General features: G+C 46.4%; 1 protein-coding gene and 1 long non-coding RNA gene across 3 annotated transcripts; both read left to right on the forward strand.

Moving 5' to 3' along the window:
• Nucleotides 1-3,444: 3,444 nt before the first annotated feature.
• Nucleotides 3,445-16,632, forward strand: LOC140724289 (uncharacterized). Of its 2 annotated transcripts, XR_012098083.1 has the most exons (4): nt 3,445-3,522; nt 8,035-8,095; nt 8,215-8,380; nt 16,574-16,632. It is a non-coding gene; the product is annotated as an uncharacterized lncRNA (long non-coding RNA). The 2 variants fall into 2 exon arrangements; XR_012098082.1 differs by lacking the exon at nt 8,035-8,095 and having other exon boundaries at nt 3,449-3,522.
• A 233-nt stretch (nt 16,633-16,865) lies between these two features.
• On the forward strand, nt 16,866-19,637 carry LOC140724282 (uncharacterized). Its single transcript, XM_073038742.1, is given in 1 exon segment — nt 16,866-19,637. A coding segment is annotated over 1 exon segment (1,974 nt). The 5' UTR covers nt 16,866-16,968; the 3' UTR covers nt 18,943-19,637.
• Nucleotides 19,638-19,906: the final 269 nt, after the last annotated feature.

Raw genomic sequence — 19,906 nt, forward strand, 5'->3', positions numbered from 1 at the left:
TCGGAGTCCAGGATCTGAGATCACAATCGCAATATATTCAGTTGTATCTGGGGACCTTCTCTTCCACCCTTCTGTCCGGGAGCAGGTTCTGAATATCACCTATATCAATGCCGGGGATTGATCGTAGTTATAGATTATTGGCAGACACAGGAATATAATGTAATTTTTAACCACTTAATTGAACAAAGAAGGACACTTAACGATAAACACCACAATGCATTGTGTGATGTCCTTTGTAAATATCCTATAGTTGACATTTGGAACAGGCAGGCCGCATCCAACAATGTGTTTTGATTTTGGAATACCTTCTGCACTGCTGGAATTTCTGTAGAGATGAAAGTACCGACAGATTTACTGGAGGCACCTCTAGACAGGGTTAAAACTGCCATTAGAATTTGAGCTTCCACATTACAAAATGGCTGAGAGCTCAGTATTCATCTTTGTCACAATGAAACTCAAAGCGTGTGAGGTTGTTCCTTATTTCCTATTTTTAGTTAGTTCTGCTCAGCCACTTCCTCCATCACCAGGGTAACAGCCCAGCAGAGCTGCAGAGTGCTGAACATTTTTATCGCTCTCTGGTCACTGCCCCTCAGTGGCCTCAGGAGCTGGTGTGGAGGCCCGGATGCTTTGAGCATTCACTGTATGGAATATATGATGTTTCTGTTGCAATAAAGAGATAACTAATGAATGTAGGGATTGCATTCATGCAAATTTGTTTAGGATGTCACAAACAAGGGTCAACAGAGATCACTCCATCCACAATCCCCTTGTTCATTCATCCCTCCTCATTAATCTTCCTCCGGATACTTATCCCTGCATACGGCCTAAGGGCTACACCTACCCGTACACCTCCTCCCTCACCTCCATTCAGACTCAAAGCAGTCCTTCCAGGTGAGGCAACACTTCACCTGCGAATCTGCTGGGGTCATCTATTGTGTCCGGTGCAACCGCTGCGGCCTCCTTCACACTGGTGAGACCCGCCATAAATTGGGAGACCGGTATGTCGAGAATCTCTCTATCATCTGCCACAAGGGAGACTTTGCAGCGGCCAAACATTTTAATTCTGATTCCCATTCCGACGTCTCGATCAATGGCCTCCTCTTGTGCCAAGATTAGACCGCCCTCAGGGTGGAGGAGCAACACTTTGTATTCCATCTGGGTACCCTCCAACCTGATTGTATGAATATTGAATTCTCCTTCCAGTAAACAAATTCCGACCCCCACCCATTTCTCTATTCCCCACTCTGAACTTCCATTTCTGCTGACCACCCTATTAATTCCCACGGGGTCCACTCCTTGCCTTTCTCCTATTGACAACTCTAAGATTCTTTATTCTCCAGCCCTTAACCTGTCCATCACTTGACTTCACCAATCACCTTCCACCTCCCCTCTTTCTCCATCCCGACGTTTTTATTCAGATCACTTCCCCTCCTCCTCAGGAATGAAAAAAGACTCATGGTCCAAAATGTCGACAGTTTACTTTTTTCCATACATACTGCGTGTTGTGTTGAGATACTCCAGCATTTTGTGTGTGTTGCTTTGGATTCAACGTTCATGCCAAGGGGCTGGAGACTACCCAGTCGGTATATGAGGTGTTGCTCCTCCAGCCTGAGTTTGGCTTCATCATGGCGGTAGAAGAGGCCATGTATGGACGTGTCCAAATGGGAATGTGAAGCAGAGTTGAAGTGAGTGGGAACCGGGAGATCCTGTCTCGAAGAAGCGGTCCCCCAATCTGCGTCGGGTCTTGCCGATGTGGAAGAGCCGCAGCAGGAGCACCGGGTGCAATAAATGACCCCAACCGACTCACCAGTGAATTGTTGTCTCAACTGGAAGGACTGTTTGGGGCCCTGAATGGTGGTAAGAGAGGAGGTGTAGGGACAGTTGTAGCACTTACGCTGGCAAGGATAAGTACCAGGTGGGAGATCTGTGGGGAGGGACGTGGGGACCAGGTAGTTGCGGAGGGAACGATCCCTGCGAAAAGCAGAGCGGGGTAGAGAGGGAAAGATGTGCTTAGTGGTGGGGTCCTGTTGAAAGTGGTGGAAGTCGGGGAGTATAATATACTGGATCCGGAAGTTGGTGGGGTGGTATGTCAGGACAAGGGGAACTGGGATCCTGTTGTGGTGAAGGGAGGATGGGGTGAGGGCCGAAGTGCGGGAAATGGAGGAGGTGTGACGGCAGAAGGGAAACCACGATTCTTAAATAAAGAGGAAATTAGAGATGTCCTGGAATGGAAAGCCTCATCCTGGGGGCAGATGCAGCGGAGACCGAGGAACTGGGAATAGGGAAAAACATTTTTGCATGTGGCTCCATCCCAGTTTCACTCTGCCTCCTCCTCCAGCTGCCTATCACCTCTCTCATCGTTCTGCCTGCTTCTACTACACATAGTGCTTTACCTTCTTTACCTTTCCTTCCTATCACCTCTCTGCTTCCCCATCCCCACCCCTTGATCTTTTCCTTTACTACTTTTTCACCTGGAACCTACCAGCCATCTCTTTCCTACCCTACCCCCACCTTCGTTATAGGGCCTCTGCCCCCTCCCTCTCTGTCCTGCCGAAGGGTCTCGGCCCGAATCGTTGACTGTTCGTTTCCACGGCTGCTGCCCGACCTGCTGAGTTCCTCCAGCGTGATGTGCGTGTTTCTTTGACCCCAGCAACTGCAGAGTATTTGGTGTAAAATCCCGCTCCCCATACTAACACGGATTATATCGACCAAAGAACAAACCGCCAGAGGAACTCAGTGGGTCGGGTGGCATCTGTGGAGGGAAATGGACCGTCAACATTTCGGGCCGAGACCCTCCCTCTGGACTCAGAATGGACGGGAAATAGAGAAAAGAGGTGAGGGGTGGGGACGGGGCAGTAACTGGGGAGTCAGTGAATCCAGGTGACGGGGAAGTGGAAAGGTGGAAATAGTGACAGAGGACAGCAGATGCGTGGAGACCGAACGGGATCGAGGAGTGGATAGAAATACGTTGCTAGGAAGGGAGAGCAGCCGCCATCTTGCTGACGGTGTTGGTGCTGCTGTTTCTCACTTGATGTTTCCGTGTTCCTGTCCAGTGAGGCCCCGGAGGAATGTGATTAGGAATTAGTGTTTATAAAAATAGAAGCGACTTCAATGAAACCTGCACAAATCGGCTGGGAATTGTGGATCGGACCGGGATGTGAATCAAACCCGTAACTCTGAGAACCGGGGGGTGGAGAGATGGGGACGGGAAGGTACAGCAGGAAAAATCAAAAATGTAGCTGGTGTAAGATGCGGCAGGTAGTTCGGGCAGCGGGTGAGGGGCGAGGAGCAGAGTCACCGGTTCAGGTGGGAGACCCTCCACCCGTCACGTGATCCAGTTTCTCGCTCCCATTTCAGACGCAGATCTGCAGTATCTCAGGTTTTCGCTTCCGAGGCCCCGCCCCCGTTTCACAGTCTCCGGATGGGCGGGGTTTTCGTTCCGTTCTCTGTTGAAGCGGATCGTCTGCTGGGAGCCGGAGGAACGATCGCTGTCTGTGGGACAAATTGATCAAGTTCTCATCGGTGAGTATTGAGGCCGGTCACTAGGGGTTGAACGCAACTGACAATTTCACATCGGTGAATACTGAAGCCGATCCCGGGGGAGGGAAACCTGATGTTGGGCAGAGAGTCCCGTTAACTTCCCTGAACTGACGGCCTCGTCCGACTTCCTGGACACAACCTGTCGTGGTCGGTCCGGGTTATGGGACCTTCACACCGAACCGACTGAGATGAGCCGCCGCTCAGCCCCCCGTGTTCTGGTCCCAGGAGCGGGATGAGGTGTTGATGCCGAGACTGAACCCATCCATTAAGATGTACCTGGGGAACTTTACCTCCATCACCCTGCCCGGTATCGGATCCAAACTTCACCTGGATCGACGCCTGGGGTCGATAATTGCTTTACATATTTCCAGCTCGCTGGAAGCGGCCGTTCGGCCTGTTTTGTTCTTGCAGACTCGAGGGTTAAACAGAGTAATCACACCCTCGGGAGACTCCTCCATGTGTATGAGTAGTTCCATCTTTCCCCGTTCAGACAGGACAGTGAGATCCAGATCTCTCACGTCCTCCCGGGGGGCTGGGAAGTTTACATCCGTCTTCTTTCCATGACTACGACTTGTCAAAATACTGACAGCGTTTCCCGATATCTGGCCCTATTAATGCAAGAATTAAGTATTTTTTTCATTTACCTGAGTTTCTCTGAATTGTGCACACTCCCTCCGGAATTTCCAAAGAAGCAACCCAGGCTGTCTAATATTTCCACACGATTGAAATGGGGAATCTTTGTTTTGTTTTCCATGTACAGAGGTAGAGTGAAGATCGTGTCTCCGGTATTCTCCACACAGATCAATACATTGCAGTGGTACATTGAGGTAAAATAAATCATTCTGGTTACAGAGAAAGTGCAGTGCAGGTAGATGTGTGCTGCAAGGTCACATCGATTTAGACTGTGAGGTCACGAGTCCACTCATCACGCTGTTCGCTTCTAACAGCAGAATGGACACCGTCCTTGTGCCTGGTGGAATGTTTCTGTTTTATTTTCTCTTCGCCCCTATGGGGCATTAGATAGATAGATAGATAGATAGATAGATAGATAGATACTTTATTCATCCCCAAGGGGAAATTCAATGTTCCTCCAGTATGATATCACATAAACACAAGACAGACCAAGACTAACTGACCAAAAAAAAACCACATAATTATAACATACAGTTACAACAGTGCAAAGCAATACCATAATTTGATAAGAGCAGACCATAGGCACGGTAAAAAAAAAGTCTCAAAGTCCCAGATAGCCCATCATCTCACGCAGATGGCAGAAGGAAGAAACCTCCAACGTGGCAAAACTTCCCGATGCAGCCTCTGGAAGCACCCGAGCACAGCCAACTGTGAGTCCGTCCGAAAACTTCCGACAACTTCGTGCCTCCGACCAGCCCTCCGACACCGAGCACCGAGCACCATCTCTGCCGAGTGCTTCAACCCCGGCTCCGGCCACCAAGCAACAGGCAAAGCCGAGGATTCGGGGCCTTCCTCTCTGGAGATCTCTCCGATCGCTCAGTAGCAGCGTCAGCAGCACAGGCATGTCAGAAGTTTCGCCAGATGTTCCTCCGTGCTTCACACATCCGTCTCAATCAAATCAGGATTGTGCACGGCCCCTACTTACAGATAACGGATATTCCTTACTGGAGTGGCCGCTGCGCCCTGCGTCGTCGCGCCGCCATCTTGATTGAGAATGTCCAAGGTTGTGAGGATCTTTCATTATGTTGTTTGCTTTACTGTGGTAGTGAGAAGTGTAGACAGAGTCCACGGAGGGGAGGTTGGTATCTATGATGTGCTCAGCTGTGTCCACAGTTCTCCACTATTTTATTCAGTTAAAGGAAGAGCAGTAGCCATACGAATATATGAAGAATCGGGATGGAATACTTTCTGCTGTGCATTGAAAAAGTGTGTAGAGTAGAAAAGGACATATACCAAAGTTCTTATTGTTTGTTTTTTGATTTGTTTTATTGGAATCTGTTATCTACTAGTGCGTACTATTATTTCAGGGTCTGTGTATTGCGGCAGGAACATCAGAGATCGCCCTTCATCCCATTCTCCCATCTGGCTCCATTTGCTCATCCCCTGCCGATCTGGTTCAACCTCTGCCCGGCCTGTATCCCACCACCTCAATGAGAAATATCAACCATCTTGTTCAACCTCTGTCCAGCCTGTATCTCACCAACTCAATGAGAAATATCAACCATCTTGTTCAACCTCTGTCCAGCCTGTATCTCACCATCTCAATGAGAAATATCAACCATCTTGTTCAACCTCTGTCCGGCCTGTATCCCACCAATGATTATTCATCAACAATCTTTCTCCTACCGTTGTCTTCATTGTGAAGTATTTTGACTTACTGAGTTATTTCTGAATTTTGTTTTTATTACCAGGAAATACCAGAGAATTTGTTGAATGCAGCACAAGGAAGTGTAAAGGCAGCCATTACAATTTTAGCTTAAACGTTACGAAATGGAAAAGGAGGGAATATGGTGTTGAAATAAATATCAGCCATGGTTGAGTGGTGGAGCAGAGTTGAGTTACCATACAAAGCGTGAAGTGTCCGGATGGGAAGATTTCTATGGCATGTTGATAAAATTTTGGTGAGGGTCAAAGTATATCTGGCAAAGTTCTTGTTATTTTTGCTAATTCTGTCATTTTAGAATCTTTTGTACAATAGTATGCACTATTCATTCAGTACCTATGTGTTGCTGGAGGAACATCAGTGATCGTCCTTGATCCCTTCTGCCACCTGGTTCCATCTGCTCATCTTGTTCAACCTCTGTCCAGTCTCCTCACACCCCCCAACCCTGCTTCAGTGATGTACATCAACCATCTGGGTCATCCTCAGTCCGCCTTGTATCCCACCTCCTCAATGTTATATATCAGCAAACTTTCTTCCAACCCTTGTCTTCATTGTGAAGTGTTCTTTTGTACCTTCGGCCTCGCTGAGTCATTTCCAGAATCGGTTATTGTTAGCTGGAATGCCGGAGGGTCATCAGGTCCCAGTTCTGTTGTGTATTGGTGTGGAGGTGCTAGTTTATGAACAGTGACGGGCTGACACACTGCAGCATTTTACTGGCATCAAAGAGTACTGGGAGAGTTGGTACTTGGGCTATAATCCTGTGATCAGCGTTCCAGCCATATGGAACTGTGGATGATTTAGCTTTGACATTGGATTGTGCTTCTACAGATGGGGCTGGATAGTCGCCTTTCTGCAATAAAGCAGAAATTTAGAGCAGCTGGACATTGGTTGTGGGGAAATCCGGGATTGTGAGATGGGTGGGGGACGATGTGTGAGACTCTCAGGGTTGTTAAATGACAGGTTCAGCTGTTTGACCCTGTGAGGTTGGGAAGTGGATATCACAGTTTTTGATCCAGGTAAAAAGGACGCAGGAATCGAGCTGCTTGGACTTTAGAGGTGTTGAGAGAGTATTCCTGGTCTGGGATCAGATGGGGTTTTTTTTCTGGAGTTCCTTTGGAAGCAAAGACTGCTACTGAGGAGAAGATGGGTTACCAGTCCATCCTCACAGGGAGAGGCTATGAGTAAATGTGTTGATCTGTGTTTACACCAATAGAAATAGACTCGTGAGTTTTGGTGTTCAAACTGTGTTTGGAAATTCCCCCCCACTCCCCCCCCCCCACTGTCACCTGTCTTTCACTCGGTGGAAATCAGGCAGAATCTCACGTTGCTGGAGATCTGCACTAAAAACTGTAAACGTTTGAAGTCATTCTGACAAAACATTATTAAACTGAATTGTAAAGATTGTTCCTCTCCCCCCAGGTGTTCCTTACCTGCTTAGAGTTTCTGGTAATTCCAGTTTCTTTTTATTACATTCACCCTGGACTGGTTTATATTTCCTGAAATGCACCTGTTTTAACCTGGGAATGGAAATGACTCATCTGTGATAGTAGAACATTAAAGAAAGCACAACTTTTCCCTGCGAATTATCCTGGTACCAATTTGTCTGTTATTCCAGGAAATGTGTTCAGTGCAGTTATTGCTAAGAAGGTTTACAAGAATAATCACAGGAATAATTGGCTTTATGTATGAGGAGCATTTGATGGTTCTGGACCTGTGCTCAATGGAGTTCAGAGGGTCGATGGGGGTGGTGGGGTGGGGGAGTGTGGTTAAGTAAACCTACCGAATGCTGAAAAGCCTGGATACAGTGGTCATGGGGAGGATGTTTCCATCAGACGGAGTGTCTGTAATCTTACAGCACAATCTCAGAATAAAAATGCTTCTGTTTAAAATTGAGATGAGAACAAAAATGGCCAAAAGCTGTCTGATCTGTAGAATCTGTTGCCGCAGAGGTAGGTTGATGGTGTCATTGAGTGTATTTATGACATAGATTACATATTCATGATTGCTAAGTCACTTCAGGGTTGCAGGAGGAAGGCAGGAATATGGTGTTGGAATCAATCTCAGACATGTTTGAGTGGTGGGGAAGACCAGATGGATCGAATCACCTAATTCTGTTCCTGTGTCTTATGTCTTACCAGGACTGTATGATGGCTCCTTCTTATCCCATATCGTTCTGTGATGTGTGAGGGTCAATAAAAGGTTGTTCACTGAGATCATTACATCTGCCTTCAAAGTTTAAATGTTTTTAGTAACATTTAGTAGAAAAGTTTGGTCCTCCTTTTTATTGATAATGTACTTCATTATCTTTCATGTTAAAGTTAGACCTGCGGTGAGAGATTTATTGGAAGAAAAACCCAACTGGAAGCAAACCACAGCTGAAGACGAGGGGACAGCAACAAGTGTACCAGCCCGGGGATTGAGAGAATGAACTGGAAAGGACCCATCTGACTCGGAGATACCAGGATTTAGTTAGGATAAAGTTTGGTGAGTCTCATTTACTCAAATACTGGTCCTTTAGACATTACATACCTGTACAAAGGAAGGTAGGAAATAGTTGGAGTGAGACTGAATGTGCCCAGAAGTAACAGTTATGCCTCTGTCAGACCCAGTTCCAATCACTCCAGGTCGGGTAATATGCTTCGAGCAGCACAGTCGTTTAAAACCAGTCCCTCTCACTCACAGTGTTTACTCAGTTCTAGATCTTGCATCTGCTGAAGTAACTTTTGGTCAGTTCTGAGTGGGGAGAGGGAAAGAGAGGAGAGAGTTTATACTGACTGTCTTTCAAAAAGAGCAATTGTTTGAACTTGCTGCAAACTCTCTACCCATACCCTATACTTTCTCAATTAAATTATTGACCTAGATGACGAGTAGCAATGGGCATAACCCCAGGGAACGTCACTAAGTTCGGGACTCGAGTTCATGAAACAGCCTCTCACCCTCTGCCTCCTACCAATCATCTGTTTGCAGACCCTGGGGCTCTGTAACAAACTCAATGTTAACAGGAAGATTAGTCAGTAATTAAGATGAAGACAGAATTGTGGCCTCCTGAAAGGACACGTGAGCTGAGCTGTCTGATTCAATGGACCAGATCCACCCTCGTTGACAACGTAATTTACCCCTTTCCCAACCACCCATGTCATGTTACGTCCGATCACCCACAGTACCCCAACCACCCTCCATCCCCCCAGTGGCCCCACACCCTTCTGACCATTCAGCCCACACCGACACATAGAGAGGTCCCCTTCACCCACGTCCACCCTCCCAGCTTGGGGAATCAGAGCAAACTGATCCCACAATCTCGACTCAGTGCAAAACTAAAACCAGGGATGCAAGACTGGAGAGCCCGGAGCCTCCAGCTGTCCGGCTCGGTCCCGGCCCTTTCCCACTGCAACCAGCCCTTGATTTACACAAACCTGAGATCAACACCTTTCTCACGTCATCTGAACAGGAAACACCCCGGCATTAGCTGCGGTTGACATCGTCCTGCGAATTGCAGTAGGTCTCCTTATGCGGTCAAACTCCCCGCTGTCCGAAATGGGGACCGGAACCGTACATGGTGGAACTCCCCGCTGTCCGAAATGGAGACCCGAACACGACATGGTCAAACTCCCCGCTATCTGAAATGGAGACCAGAACCGTACACGGTCAAACGCCCGGCTTGGAAACGTAATCGCATGGTGGATTTGTTCGGTGACATGTGAACATACGTGATTAACGACCCTGCAACTGCGGACTGAATAAATATTTAGTCTAACAATTCTAATCAGACACACTATCTCCTCGCCTTTCTCTCTCTCCCCTGGCTACTTACCACCTCTCCCTCACCACTCCCTCCTCCCAGTCCCCCTTCATCATCCAGCCCTCTACCCCAGCCCTTACTTTTTCTCCCTCTCGCCCTCACCGTCTCGCCTCTCCCTCACCCCTTCCTTATCATCGCCCCTCTCTATCACCCTTTCCTCGCTTTCTGCTCTCACCACTGTCTCTACTCCTCTATTAACAAATCGTACTCTTCTCTCGTCTCTCTTCATCTCTTCACTCTCTCATGCCTGTTTTAATTTCTCTCACACTCTCTCCCCTCTGTCCATCTGTTTCTCTTACTCTTCCATTCTCTCTCCTATCCCACAATCCCTGTCTCTACCCCTATCACTTGTCATCCCACTCCCAATCTCAGTCACCCTCTGTCTTCCCCTCTCCATCTCCTTCTCTCTCATGCACCCTCTCAACTCATTCAAACTCGTCTTTCTCACCTCTGCCTGTCTGTAACCTCCTCCATTTTTAACCCTCTCCCTCGCTATCTCTTTCCCAATGTCCTACCCTCTCCCCCTCGCTCTCCCAAGCAATCTCCCTGTTGGCATCCGTATCCCACACTGTCTTCTCCTCTCTCTCACCCTCTAAATGCACCGCTCGTCCTAAGCGTTCCCCCTCTTCGCTCTCTCTCACTCTTTCTCAACACACCCCTGTTCCCCTCTCCCTTCCTCCCTCTCTCTCTCTCTCTCTCTCTCCTTCCCTCCCGTCACACCCCGCGCTCTCCACCTCATCCCATACTATACATACATCAACAATACTGAAATGGCAAGTGCCGTTTGTAACTGGGATATTTCTGGGTTCCAGATCCTCGTTAATGGTCTTTGTATATGAGGATCAGCAGCATCCTGGGGTCCGAGTCCATAAGGCACTCAGAGCAGTTACGCAGGTTGACTCTGTGGTTAAGAAGACATACAACGCATTAGCTTTCATCAGTCATGGGATTCAGTTTAAGAGCCGAGAGGCAATGTTGCAGCCATATAGGACCCTGGCCAGACCCCACTTGGAGTACTGTTTTCAATTCTGGTCGCCTCACTACAGGAAGGATGTGGAAACCCTAGAAATGGTGCAGAGGAGATTTACAAAGATGTTACCTGGATTGGAGAGCAGGCCTTATGAGAATTGGTTGAGTGAACTCCGCCTTTTCTCCTTGGAGCGACCGAGGAGGAGAGGTGAACTGATAGAGGGATACAAGATAATGAGAGGCATTGATCGAGTGGATAGTTAGAGGCTTTTTCGCAGGGCTGAAATGGCTAGCACGAGAGGGCATAGTTTTAAGGAGCTTGTAAGTGGGTACAGAGGAGATGTCGGGGTAGTTTTTTTTACGAAAATGGTGTGCGTGGAATGGGCTGTCGATGGCGCTGATGGAGGTGGAAACGATAGGGTCTTTTTAATATACTCCTGCATGGCCAGATCCGTAGAACCAAAGAACACTACAACACAGAAACAGGCCTTTTGGCCTTTCTTGGCTGTGCCGAATCATTTTTCTGCCTAGTCCCACTCACCTGCACCTGGACCTTATCCCTCCATACCCCTCACATCCATATACCTGTCCCAAGTTTTTCTTAAATGTTAAAAGTGAACCTGCATTCACCACTTCATCTGGCAGCTCATTCCACACTCCCAGCAGTCTCTGTGTGAAGAGCCCCCCCCCCCCCCCTCCCCGCCATGTTCCCTTTAAACTTCTCTGTTTTTTTTTCTCCCCTAGCCTCAGTGGAAAAAGCCTGCTTGCATTCACTCTATCTATACCCACCATAATTTTATACTTTTATACTCCTCTATCAAATCAACCCTCATTCTCCTACGCTCCAGGGAATAAAATCCTAACCTATTCAATCTTTCTCTGTAACTCAGTTTCTCAAGTCCCGGCAACATCCTTGTAAAAGTTCTCTGCACTCTTTCAACCTTATAGTATCCTTCCTGTAATTAGGTCACCAAAACTGCACACAATACTCCAAATTCGGTCTCAGCAATGTCGTATACAACCTCACCATTACATTCCAACTCTTATACTCAATACTTTGATTCATAAAGGCCAATGTACCAGAAGCTCTCTTTACAACCCTATCTACTTGTGACGCAACTTTTAGGGAATTATGAATCTATACTTTCAGATCCCTCTGTTCTACTGCACTCCTCAGTGTCCTACCATTTACCTTGTATGTTTTACCTTGTTTGACCTTCCGAAGTGCAATACCTCACACGTGTCCGCATTAAACTCCATCTGCCATTTTTGCAGCCCATTCCTGCAACCCTCTGCAATCTTTGAAAACCTTCCTCACTGTCAACTACACCTCCAATCCTTGTATCATCAGCAAATTTGCTGATCCAATTTGCCACATTATCATCCAGATCATTGATATGGATGGAAAAGAACAATGGACCCAGCATTGATCCCTGTGGCACACCACTAGTCACAGGCCTCAATTCAGCGTATCAATCCTCCACTACCACTCTCTGACTTCTTCCATTGCGCCAATGTCTAATCCGATATACTATCTCTCCATGAAAACCTAGCAAATGAATCTTCCTAACTAACCTCCCATGTGGGATCTTGTCAAAAGCCTTAATGAAGTCCATGTAGACAACATCCACTGCCTTCCCTTCATCCACTTTCCTGGTAACTCCCTCAAAAAACGCTAATAGATTGGTTAAACATGACCTACCATGCACAAAGCCATGCTGACTTTTTCTAATAAGTCCCTGTCTATCCAAATACTTGTAGACCCTATCTCTTAGTACTCCTTCCAATAATGTACCTACTACTGATGTCAAACTTACCGGCCTATAATTTCCCGGCTTAATTTTTGACCCACTTTTAAACAATGGAACTACAAGAGCACCTCCGGCACCTGACCCGTGGATATCGACATTATAAATATTTCTGCCAGGGCCCCTACAAATTCAACACCAGTCTCCTTCAAAGTCCGAGTGAATACCCTGTCAGGTCCAGGGGATTTATCTACTCTGATTTACCTCAAGAAAGCAAGCACCTCCTCCTCTTCAATCTGTATGTTCCATGACCTCCCGACTTGTTTGCCTTGTTTCCATAGACTCCATTCCAGTTTCCTTAATAAATACAGATGCAAAAAAAAACCATTTAATATTTCTCCCATTTCTTTTGGTTCCATACATAGCCGACGACTCTGATCTTCAGGAGACCAATTTTATCCCTTATTATCCCTTTGCTCTTAACATACCTGTAGAAGCTCTTAGGATTATCCTTCACCCTGACTGCCAAAGCAACCTCATGTCTTCTTTTAACCCTCCTGATTTCTTTCTTAAGTATTTTCTTTCTCTTTTTATACTCCTCAAGCATCTTATTTCCTCCCTGTTGCATGTAAATGTTATACATATATCTCTTCTCCTTTATCAGAGTTCCAATATCCCTCGAGAACCAAGGTTCCTTATAGTTGTTCGTTTTGCCTTTAACCCTAACAGGAACAAAAAAAAAAAATCTGCACTCTCAAAATTTCTCCTTTGAAGGCCTCCCAATTACCAATCACATTCGTGCCAGAGAATAACTTGTTCCAATCTACGCGTTTTAGAGCCTTTCTCATTTCTTCAAATTTGGCTCTTTTTCCGGTTTATAACTTCATCCCGAGGACCAGATTTATCTTTATCCATGATCAAGTTGAAACTAATGACGTTATGAACAATGGAAACAAAGTGTTCCCCTACACACACTTCCGTCACCTGCCCTAACTCACTTCCTAATAGGAGATCTAATATTACATCCTGCCTAGTTGGTATATCTATATATTGATTTAGAAAACTTTGCTGAACACATTTCACAAACTCTAACCCATCTAGACCTTTAACAGTATGGAAGTCCCAATCAATGTGTGGGGCTCCCACACATTTTAGACATCCTCTTTTAGACATCCTGATTTACTTATGTGTTCTCTTGCATTTCTTATGCTCCATAAGAAACTGCCTGCCTATCCCTGTTATGCAACTCCATTCATTTTGTGCTTCACCAGGGTCTCAATATCTCTTGAAATCCATGTTTCCCCTATAGTTTCTATCTTTACCTTTTATTCTGACAAGCACATACCCGCTTTGTACTTTCAAGATTTTACTTTGAAGGTCTCCCATTTACCAAGCACACCTTTGCCATAAAGCAGCCTGTCCCAGTCCACAGTTGCCAGGTCCTAGTGTCATTATTCCAGGTGTTGATCCATGTCCTGAACACATCCACCTTTCCTACGCTGCTCCTTGTACTGTAATATTCAGGGCTCAGCATATTCACTGCACCATGCTCAACGTTTTTATTCCTGACTTTGTCTGAGGACTGAACAATAACTGTCTGCACAACCTGTCCACTCTCCTTTCTGTTATTCAGACTCCCATTCCCCCTGCAACTTTAGTTTACCCCCACCTACCCCAACTCCCAGCATGCAGCTCTATCACCCCTTTGGCTTTCCTCTCCCAGATCAATAAAAAGGAGGTGCATACCAGGTACAGGCAGATAGGAATAAATGGGGCACTTATGAACTACATGAAATTCAAGTGAACGCTGATGAAAGAAATAAAAGAAGGCATGAGGTTGCCCCAGCAGACAAGGTGAAGGAGAATCCTCAGGGATTGTGCAGATATGTTCAGAGCAAAAAGATTGCAAGGGAAAAATTAATCCTCTGGAAGATCAGAATGGTAATCCATATGAGGAGACAAAATAGATGTGGGAGAGTTTTTCCGCATCCGTATTTACACAGGAGATGGCCAAAGAGTCTCTGGAAGTGAGGCAAAGCAGCATCAACTTCATGGACCCTGTACAGATTACAGAGGTGGAGGCGTTTGCTGTCTTAAGGCAAATTTGTGTGGATCCATCCCCAGGGCCTGACAAGTTGTTCCCTGTGACCCTGCGGATGACAAGTGCAGAAATTGTAGCGGCCCAAGCACAGATATTTAAATCATCCTTAGTGACAGGTGAGTGACTGGAGGATTGGAGGGCAGCCAATGTTGTTCTGCTGTTCAAGGAAGACTCTAAAAATAATCTATCAAATTGTACATTGGTGAGTCTGAGATTAGTACTGGGAAAGTTATAGGAAGGTATATGCAGGAACCGGATAAAAGTATTTGGATAGATGTGGACTGATTAAAGATAGACAGCATGGCTTTGTGCATGGTAGGTCATGTCTAGCCAATCTTATAGAGTCTCTCGAGGAAGTTATCAGGGAAGTGGATGAAGGCAAGGCAGTAGATGTTGTCCACATGGACGTTAGGAAGGCACTTTACAAAGTCTCATATGGAAGGTTGATCAAGAAGGTTCGGTCACTCAGCATTCAAGACGAGATAGTAAATTGGATGAGACACTGTCTTTGGGAGAAGTCAGAGTGTGGTAGCTCATGGTTGCCTCTCTGACCAGAGGCCCGTGACTAGTGGTGAGCCATAGGGATCAGTGCTGGATCTGATGTTGTTTGTCATCTATATCAAGAATCTGGATAATGGTGTGTTAAACCGGATCAGCAGATTTGTAGATGACACCAAGACTGGTGGTGTAGTGGTCAGTGAGGAAGACTAACATGGCTTGCAGTGCGATCTGGACCCGCTGGGAAAATGGTTTGAAAAATGGAAAAAGGTATTTAATGCAGACAAGTGTGAGGTGTTGCACTTTGGTATGATCTACCAATGCAGGTCTCTCACAGTGACTGGTCAGGCACGGAGGAGTTTTGTAGAAGAAAGGGACCTGGGAATACAAGTTTTTAATTCACTGAAACTGGTATCATAGTTAGATAGTGATGGGAAAAAAATCAGCCCATTGGCCTTCATGAACCAAAGTACTGAAAACAAAAAATGGATGTTATGTTGACTTGTAGAAGGCAATGGTGAGGCCTAATTTGGAGTACTGTGTGCAGTTTTCTTCACGTACCTACATGAAAGATGTAAAAGAGGTTGAAAGAGTTCAGAGAAAATTCACAAGGATGTTGCCAGGTCTAGAAGACATGGGTTATTAGGAAAGATTGAACAGGGCAGGACTTTATTCCTTGGAATGTAGAAAAATTGAGAGAAGATTTGAAGGAGGTGTACCAAAATTAGGAGGGCTATACATGGGGTAAATGGAAGCTTTTTCATTTTTTCAAAAATGGCTTTTCCCACTGAGATTGGGTGGAACGAGAACCAGAGGCCATGGATAAAGGGTGAAAGGTGAAACATTAAGGTCAACATCAGGGGATACTTCTTTAAACAGACGATCATCCAGGTGTGGAATGAGCAGACAACCTAACTGGTGCATGCGAGCTCAATTTCAACATATAAGAGGATTGTATAGGTACCTGGATGGTAGGGGTATGGGAATAGACATCTTAAATAGATCAACACTAACTAGATGGAACAAAGGGCCTGTTCTTGTGTTGTACCTTTCTATGATTCTGTCACAAGAACATGAAATAATACTATTATTCATTTAATTCATTTTATCAGCTGAGCGGACCAACCATTCATCCGGGCAGGAAATCTTCAGATGGCTGTAAAACTGCTGGAACTTTAAATTGACAGCAGGTAAAAGAAAATCCCAGCTGCATGTCAAAAAAGTCTAATTCCGGGAGAGTGTTTCAGTTACTGTGGCGCCAGGAACCCATGCAGCTCAGTGAGAAATGGGGATAATACCCATGGGGAGAGTCAAACTGAGCCACGTCACGAATTGGAGATGGCAGAAATGCCCCATTCTTATGGAGACAGGAAGGACATCAGACAGTTTGATGGTCATTCCAGATACCAGCAGTATGCCCAGTCAGGAGACGATTTCTCTGTCCAACTTGGGTTGATCCTCATTGTAACAGTGTGATGTCAGATCACACCTTGGCAACTAAAGTGATCTCATCTGAAATGTTGTACTACACCCATTGATGGATTTTGTAAATCTTTTTACAGGTTAAAAACGAGAAGGAATTTGTCTTCAGGAATCTCAAACACGGCACGCCAATTTTGCTGTCTCTATCTAGATATTTATAATGTGGAGTCGACCGTCCATCCTGCTCAGACTGTGGGGAGGGATCCACTAGGTCATCTGACAAACTGTCAAGCCGGTCATTTTCCACAGGAGAAAGGCCGTTCGCCTGCTCAGACATTGGGAATGGATTCACTCGGTCACCTCAATTGAAGTTACATCAGCAAATTCACACTGGGCAAGAACGTTCACCTGTTCTTTGTGAGAGAGGAGATTCAGTCGGTCATCCCACCTGTGGACACAACAGTCAGTTTCCATTGGGCAGAGGCAGGTCATCTGCTGAATTTGTGGGGAGGGATTTACTCGGTCATCTCACATAATGGCTCTCCAGAGAGTTCACTCTGGAGAGCAGCCGTTCACCTGCTCGGACTGTGGGAAGGGATTCACTAAATTAACTCCCCTACTGAGACATCAGTCAACTCACGCTGTCGAGCGGACATTCACCTGCTTAGACTGTGGGAAAGGATTCACTCGGTCATCCACCCTACTGAGTCATCAGCGAGTTCACACTGGGGAGAAGCCATTCACCTGCTCGGACTGCGGGAAAACATTCACTCAGTCATCCAACCTACAGAGTCATCAGCGAGTTCACACTGGGGAGAAGCCGTTCACCTGCTCAGAATGTGGAAAGGGATTCAGACAGATATCTCACCTACTGAGTCATCAGCTAGTTCACACTGGGGAGAAGCCGTTCACCTGCTCAGAATGTGGGAAGGGATTCACTCACTCATCCCATCTTCAGGGACACCGGCGAGTTCACACTGGGGAGAGGCCATTCACCTGCTCGGACTGTGGGAAGGGATTCACACAGTCATCCAGCCTTCAGAGTCATCTGCGAATTCACACTGGGGAAAGGCCGTTCACCTGCTCAGAATGTGGGAAGGGATTCACTCACTCATCCCATCTACAGAGACACCAGCGAGTTCACACTGGAGAGAGGCCATTCACCTGCTCGGACTGTGGGAAGGGATTCACACAGTCATCTAGCCTTCAGAGTCATCTGCGAGTTCACACTGGAGAGAGGCCGTTCGCCTGCTCAGAATGTGGGAAGCGATTCACTCGTTCAACCTACCTACTGAGTCATCAGCGAGTTCACACTGAGGAGAGGCCATTCACCTGTTCCGAATGTGGGAAGGGATTCACTCAGTCATCCCACCTACAGAGTCATCAACGAGTTCACACTGGGGATAAGCCGTTCACCTGCTCAGAATGTGGGAAGAGATTCACTCATTCATCCGACCTACTGAGTCATCAGCGAGTTCACACTGGGGAGAGGCCATTCACCTGCTCGGACTGCGGGAGGAGATTCACTCAGTCATCCAACCTACAGAGTCATCAGCGAGTTCACACTGGGGAGAAGCCGTTCACCTGCTCAGAATGTGGGAAGAGATTCACTCGTTCATCCGACCTACTGAGTCATCAGCGAGTTCACACTGGGGAGAGGCCGTTCACCTGCTCAGAATGTGGGAAGAGATTCACTCGTTCATCCTACCTACTGAGTCATCAGCGAGTTCACACTGGGGAGAGGCCGTTCACCTGCTCAGAATGTGGGAAGAGATTCACTCGTTCATCCTACCTACTGAGTCATCAGCGAGTTCACACTGGGGATAAGCCGTTCACCTGCTCAGTCTGTGGGAAGAGATTCACTCAGTCATCCCACCTACAGAGTCATCAGCGAGTTCACACTGGGGATAAGCCGTTCACCTGCTCCGTCTGTGGGAAGAGATTCACTCTGTCATCCAACTTACTGGTACATCATCGAGCTCACACTGGTGAGAAGCCGTTCACCTGCTCAGAATGTGGGAAGAGATTCACTCTGTCATGCAACCTACAGACTCACCAGCGAGTTCGCACTGGGGAAAGGCCGTTCACCTGCTCAGTCTGTGGGAAGGGATTCACTCGGTTATCCCACCTACAGAGTCATCAGCAAGTTCACACTGGGGATAAGCCGTTCATCTGCTCGGTCTGTGGGAAGGGATTTACTCACTCATCCACCCGACTGAGTCATCAGCGAGTTCATACTGGGGAGAAGCCGTTCATCTGCTCAGTCTGTGGAAAGAGATTCACTAAGTCATCCAACTTACTGGTTCATCATCGAGCTCACACTGATGAGAAGCCATTCAACTGCTCAGAATGTGGGAAGGGGTTCACTCAGTCATCCAGCCTTCAGAGTCATCTGCAAGTTCACACTGGAGAGCCGTTCAGCTGCTAAGAATGTGGGAAAGGATTCATTCAGTCATCCCAACTACTGGCACAACAGTCAGTTCACACTAGGGAGTGGTCGTTGTTATGAATCCCTAGGTTTCGTTTGCTGTGGACTGTTATTTTATAAGAGAGAGAGAGAGAGAGTCTGACTTGCAACTTGTTTAAGTCGTTCGCAGCTAGTTTAGTATTAACCGAGGACACAGACACTCAGAGTCAGGCAGAAACGAAGGAGTGGAAATGGAACAGTCGACAGAAAGGAACTAGTAGCCAAGGGTCACTATTTGTGACTTTCCTATGCCCACAAGGGTGGGTTAATTATCGATTCGGCATAAAGTACATCGAATGTGTGGTGGTCATCTCGTTTGAGCCATGAGAGTGGATCTGATTTGGGGTATCCTGTGAAGACCACTGATGCGTTACCCCTTGTCTGGGTGTGGTGTGGTAATACACTTGAAGACAATACGCCTTGTGACAAGTCACTTTCGGTAATCATTTGTATGTGGATTTGGAACGACGGTTAAAATCTACAGCGACTGTTCTCTCGTTTTACCACCGTGGAACCTATGGAATTCGACATAATTGCCTTCTCTCGACATTTAACCTGGATTACAAATATCTCTTTCATCACCTATTCCATGAATGAACTGAACTTTCATACAATACCAAGCCTCGATTCCCTTAATCTCAATAGTTTGGGAGTTAAATTTATACACACATATACACATTACCCTGTTAACTTTTGTTTATCTTGCTCAAGTTTCTATATAATAAGTAGATACTAATAAAGAGAGTGGTTTTTACATTAGAAACAGACTCCAGTTTGAACTCTATTGCCGCTTGTTTGTTTCTAAAGTGATATGGTTCGTAATAAAATTGGGGCCTGCATCCGAAATATGTACTCATTTGGGGCGTATTGATTGATTTATTATCGATTTCATTGGGGAAATCCCATTTGATTTATTTGTGTGTGGAAAATCAGCAGCGGATGCTGATAGGATTGTGGAAGCGCCAATCTCTGAGGCATTAGATGACGCCAGAAGTATTGAGTTGTT

Source organism: Hemitrygon akajei, unplaced genomic scaffold (assembly GCF_048418815.1).
Source record: "Hemitrygon akajei unplaced genomic scaffold, sHemAka1.3 Scf000183, whole genome shotgun sequence".
Lineage (NCBI taxonomy): Eukaryota > Metazoa > Chordata > Chondrichthyes > Myliobatiformes > Dasyatidae > Hemitrygon > Hemitrygon akajei.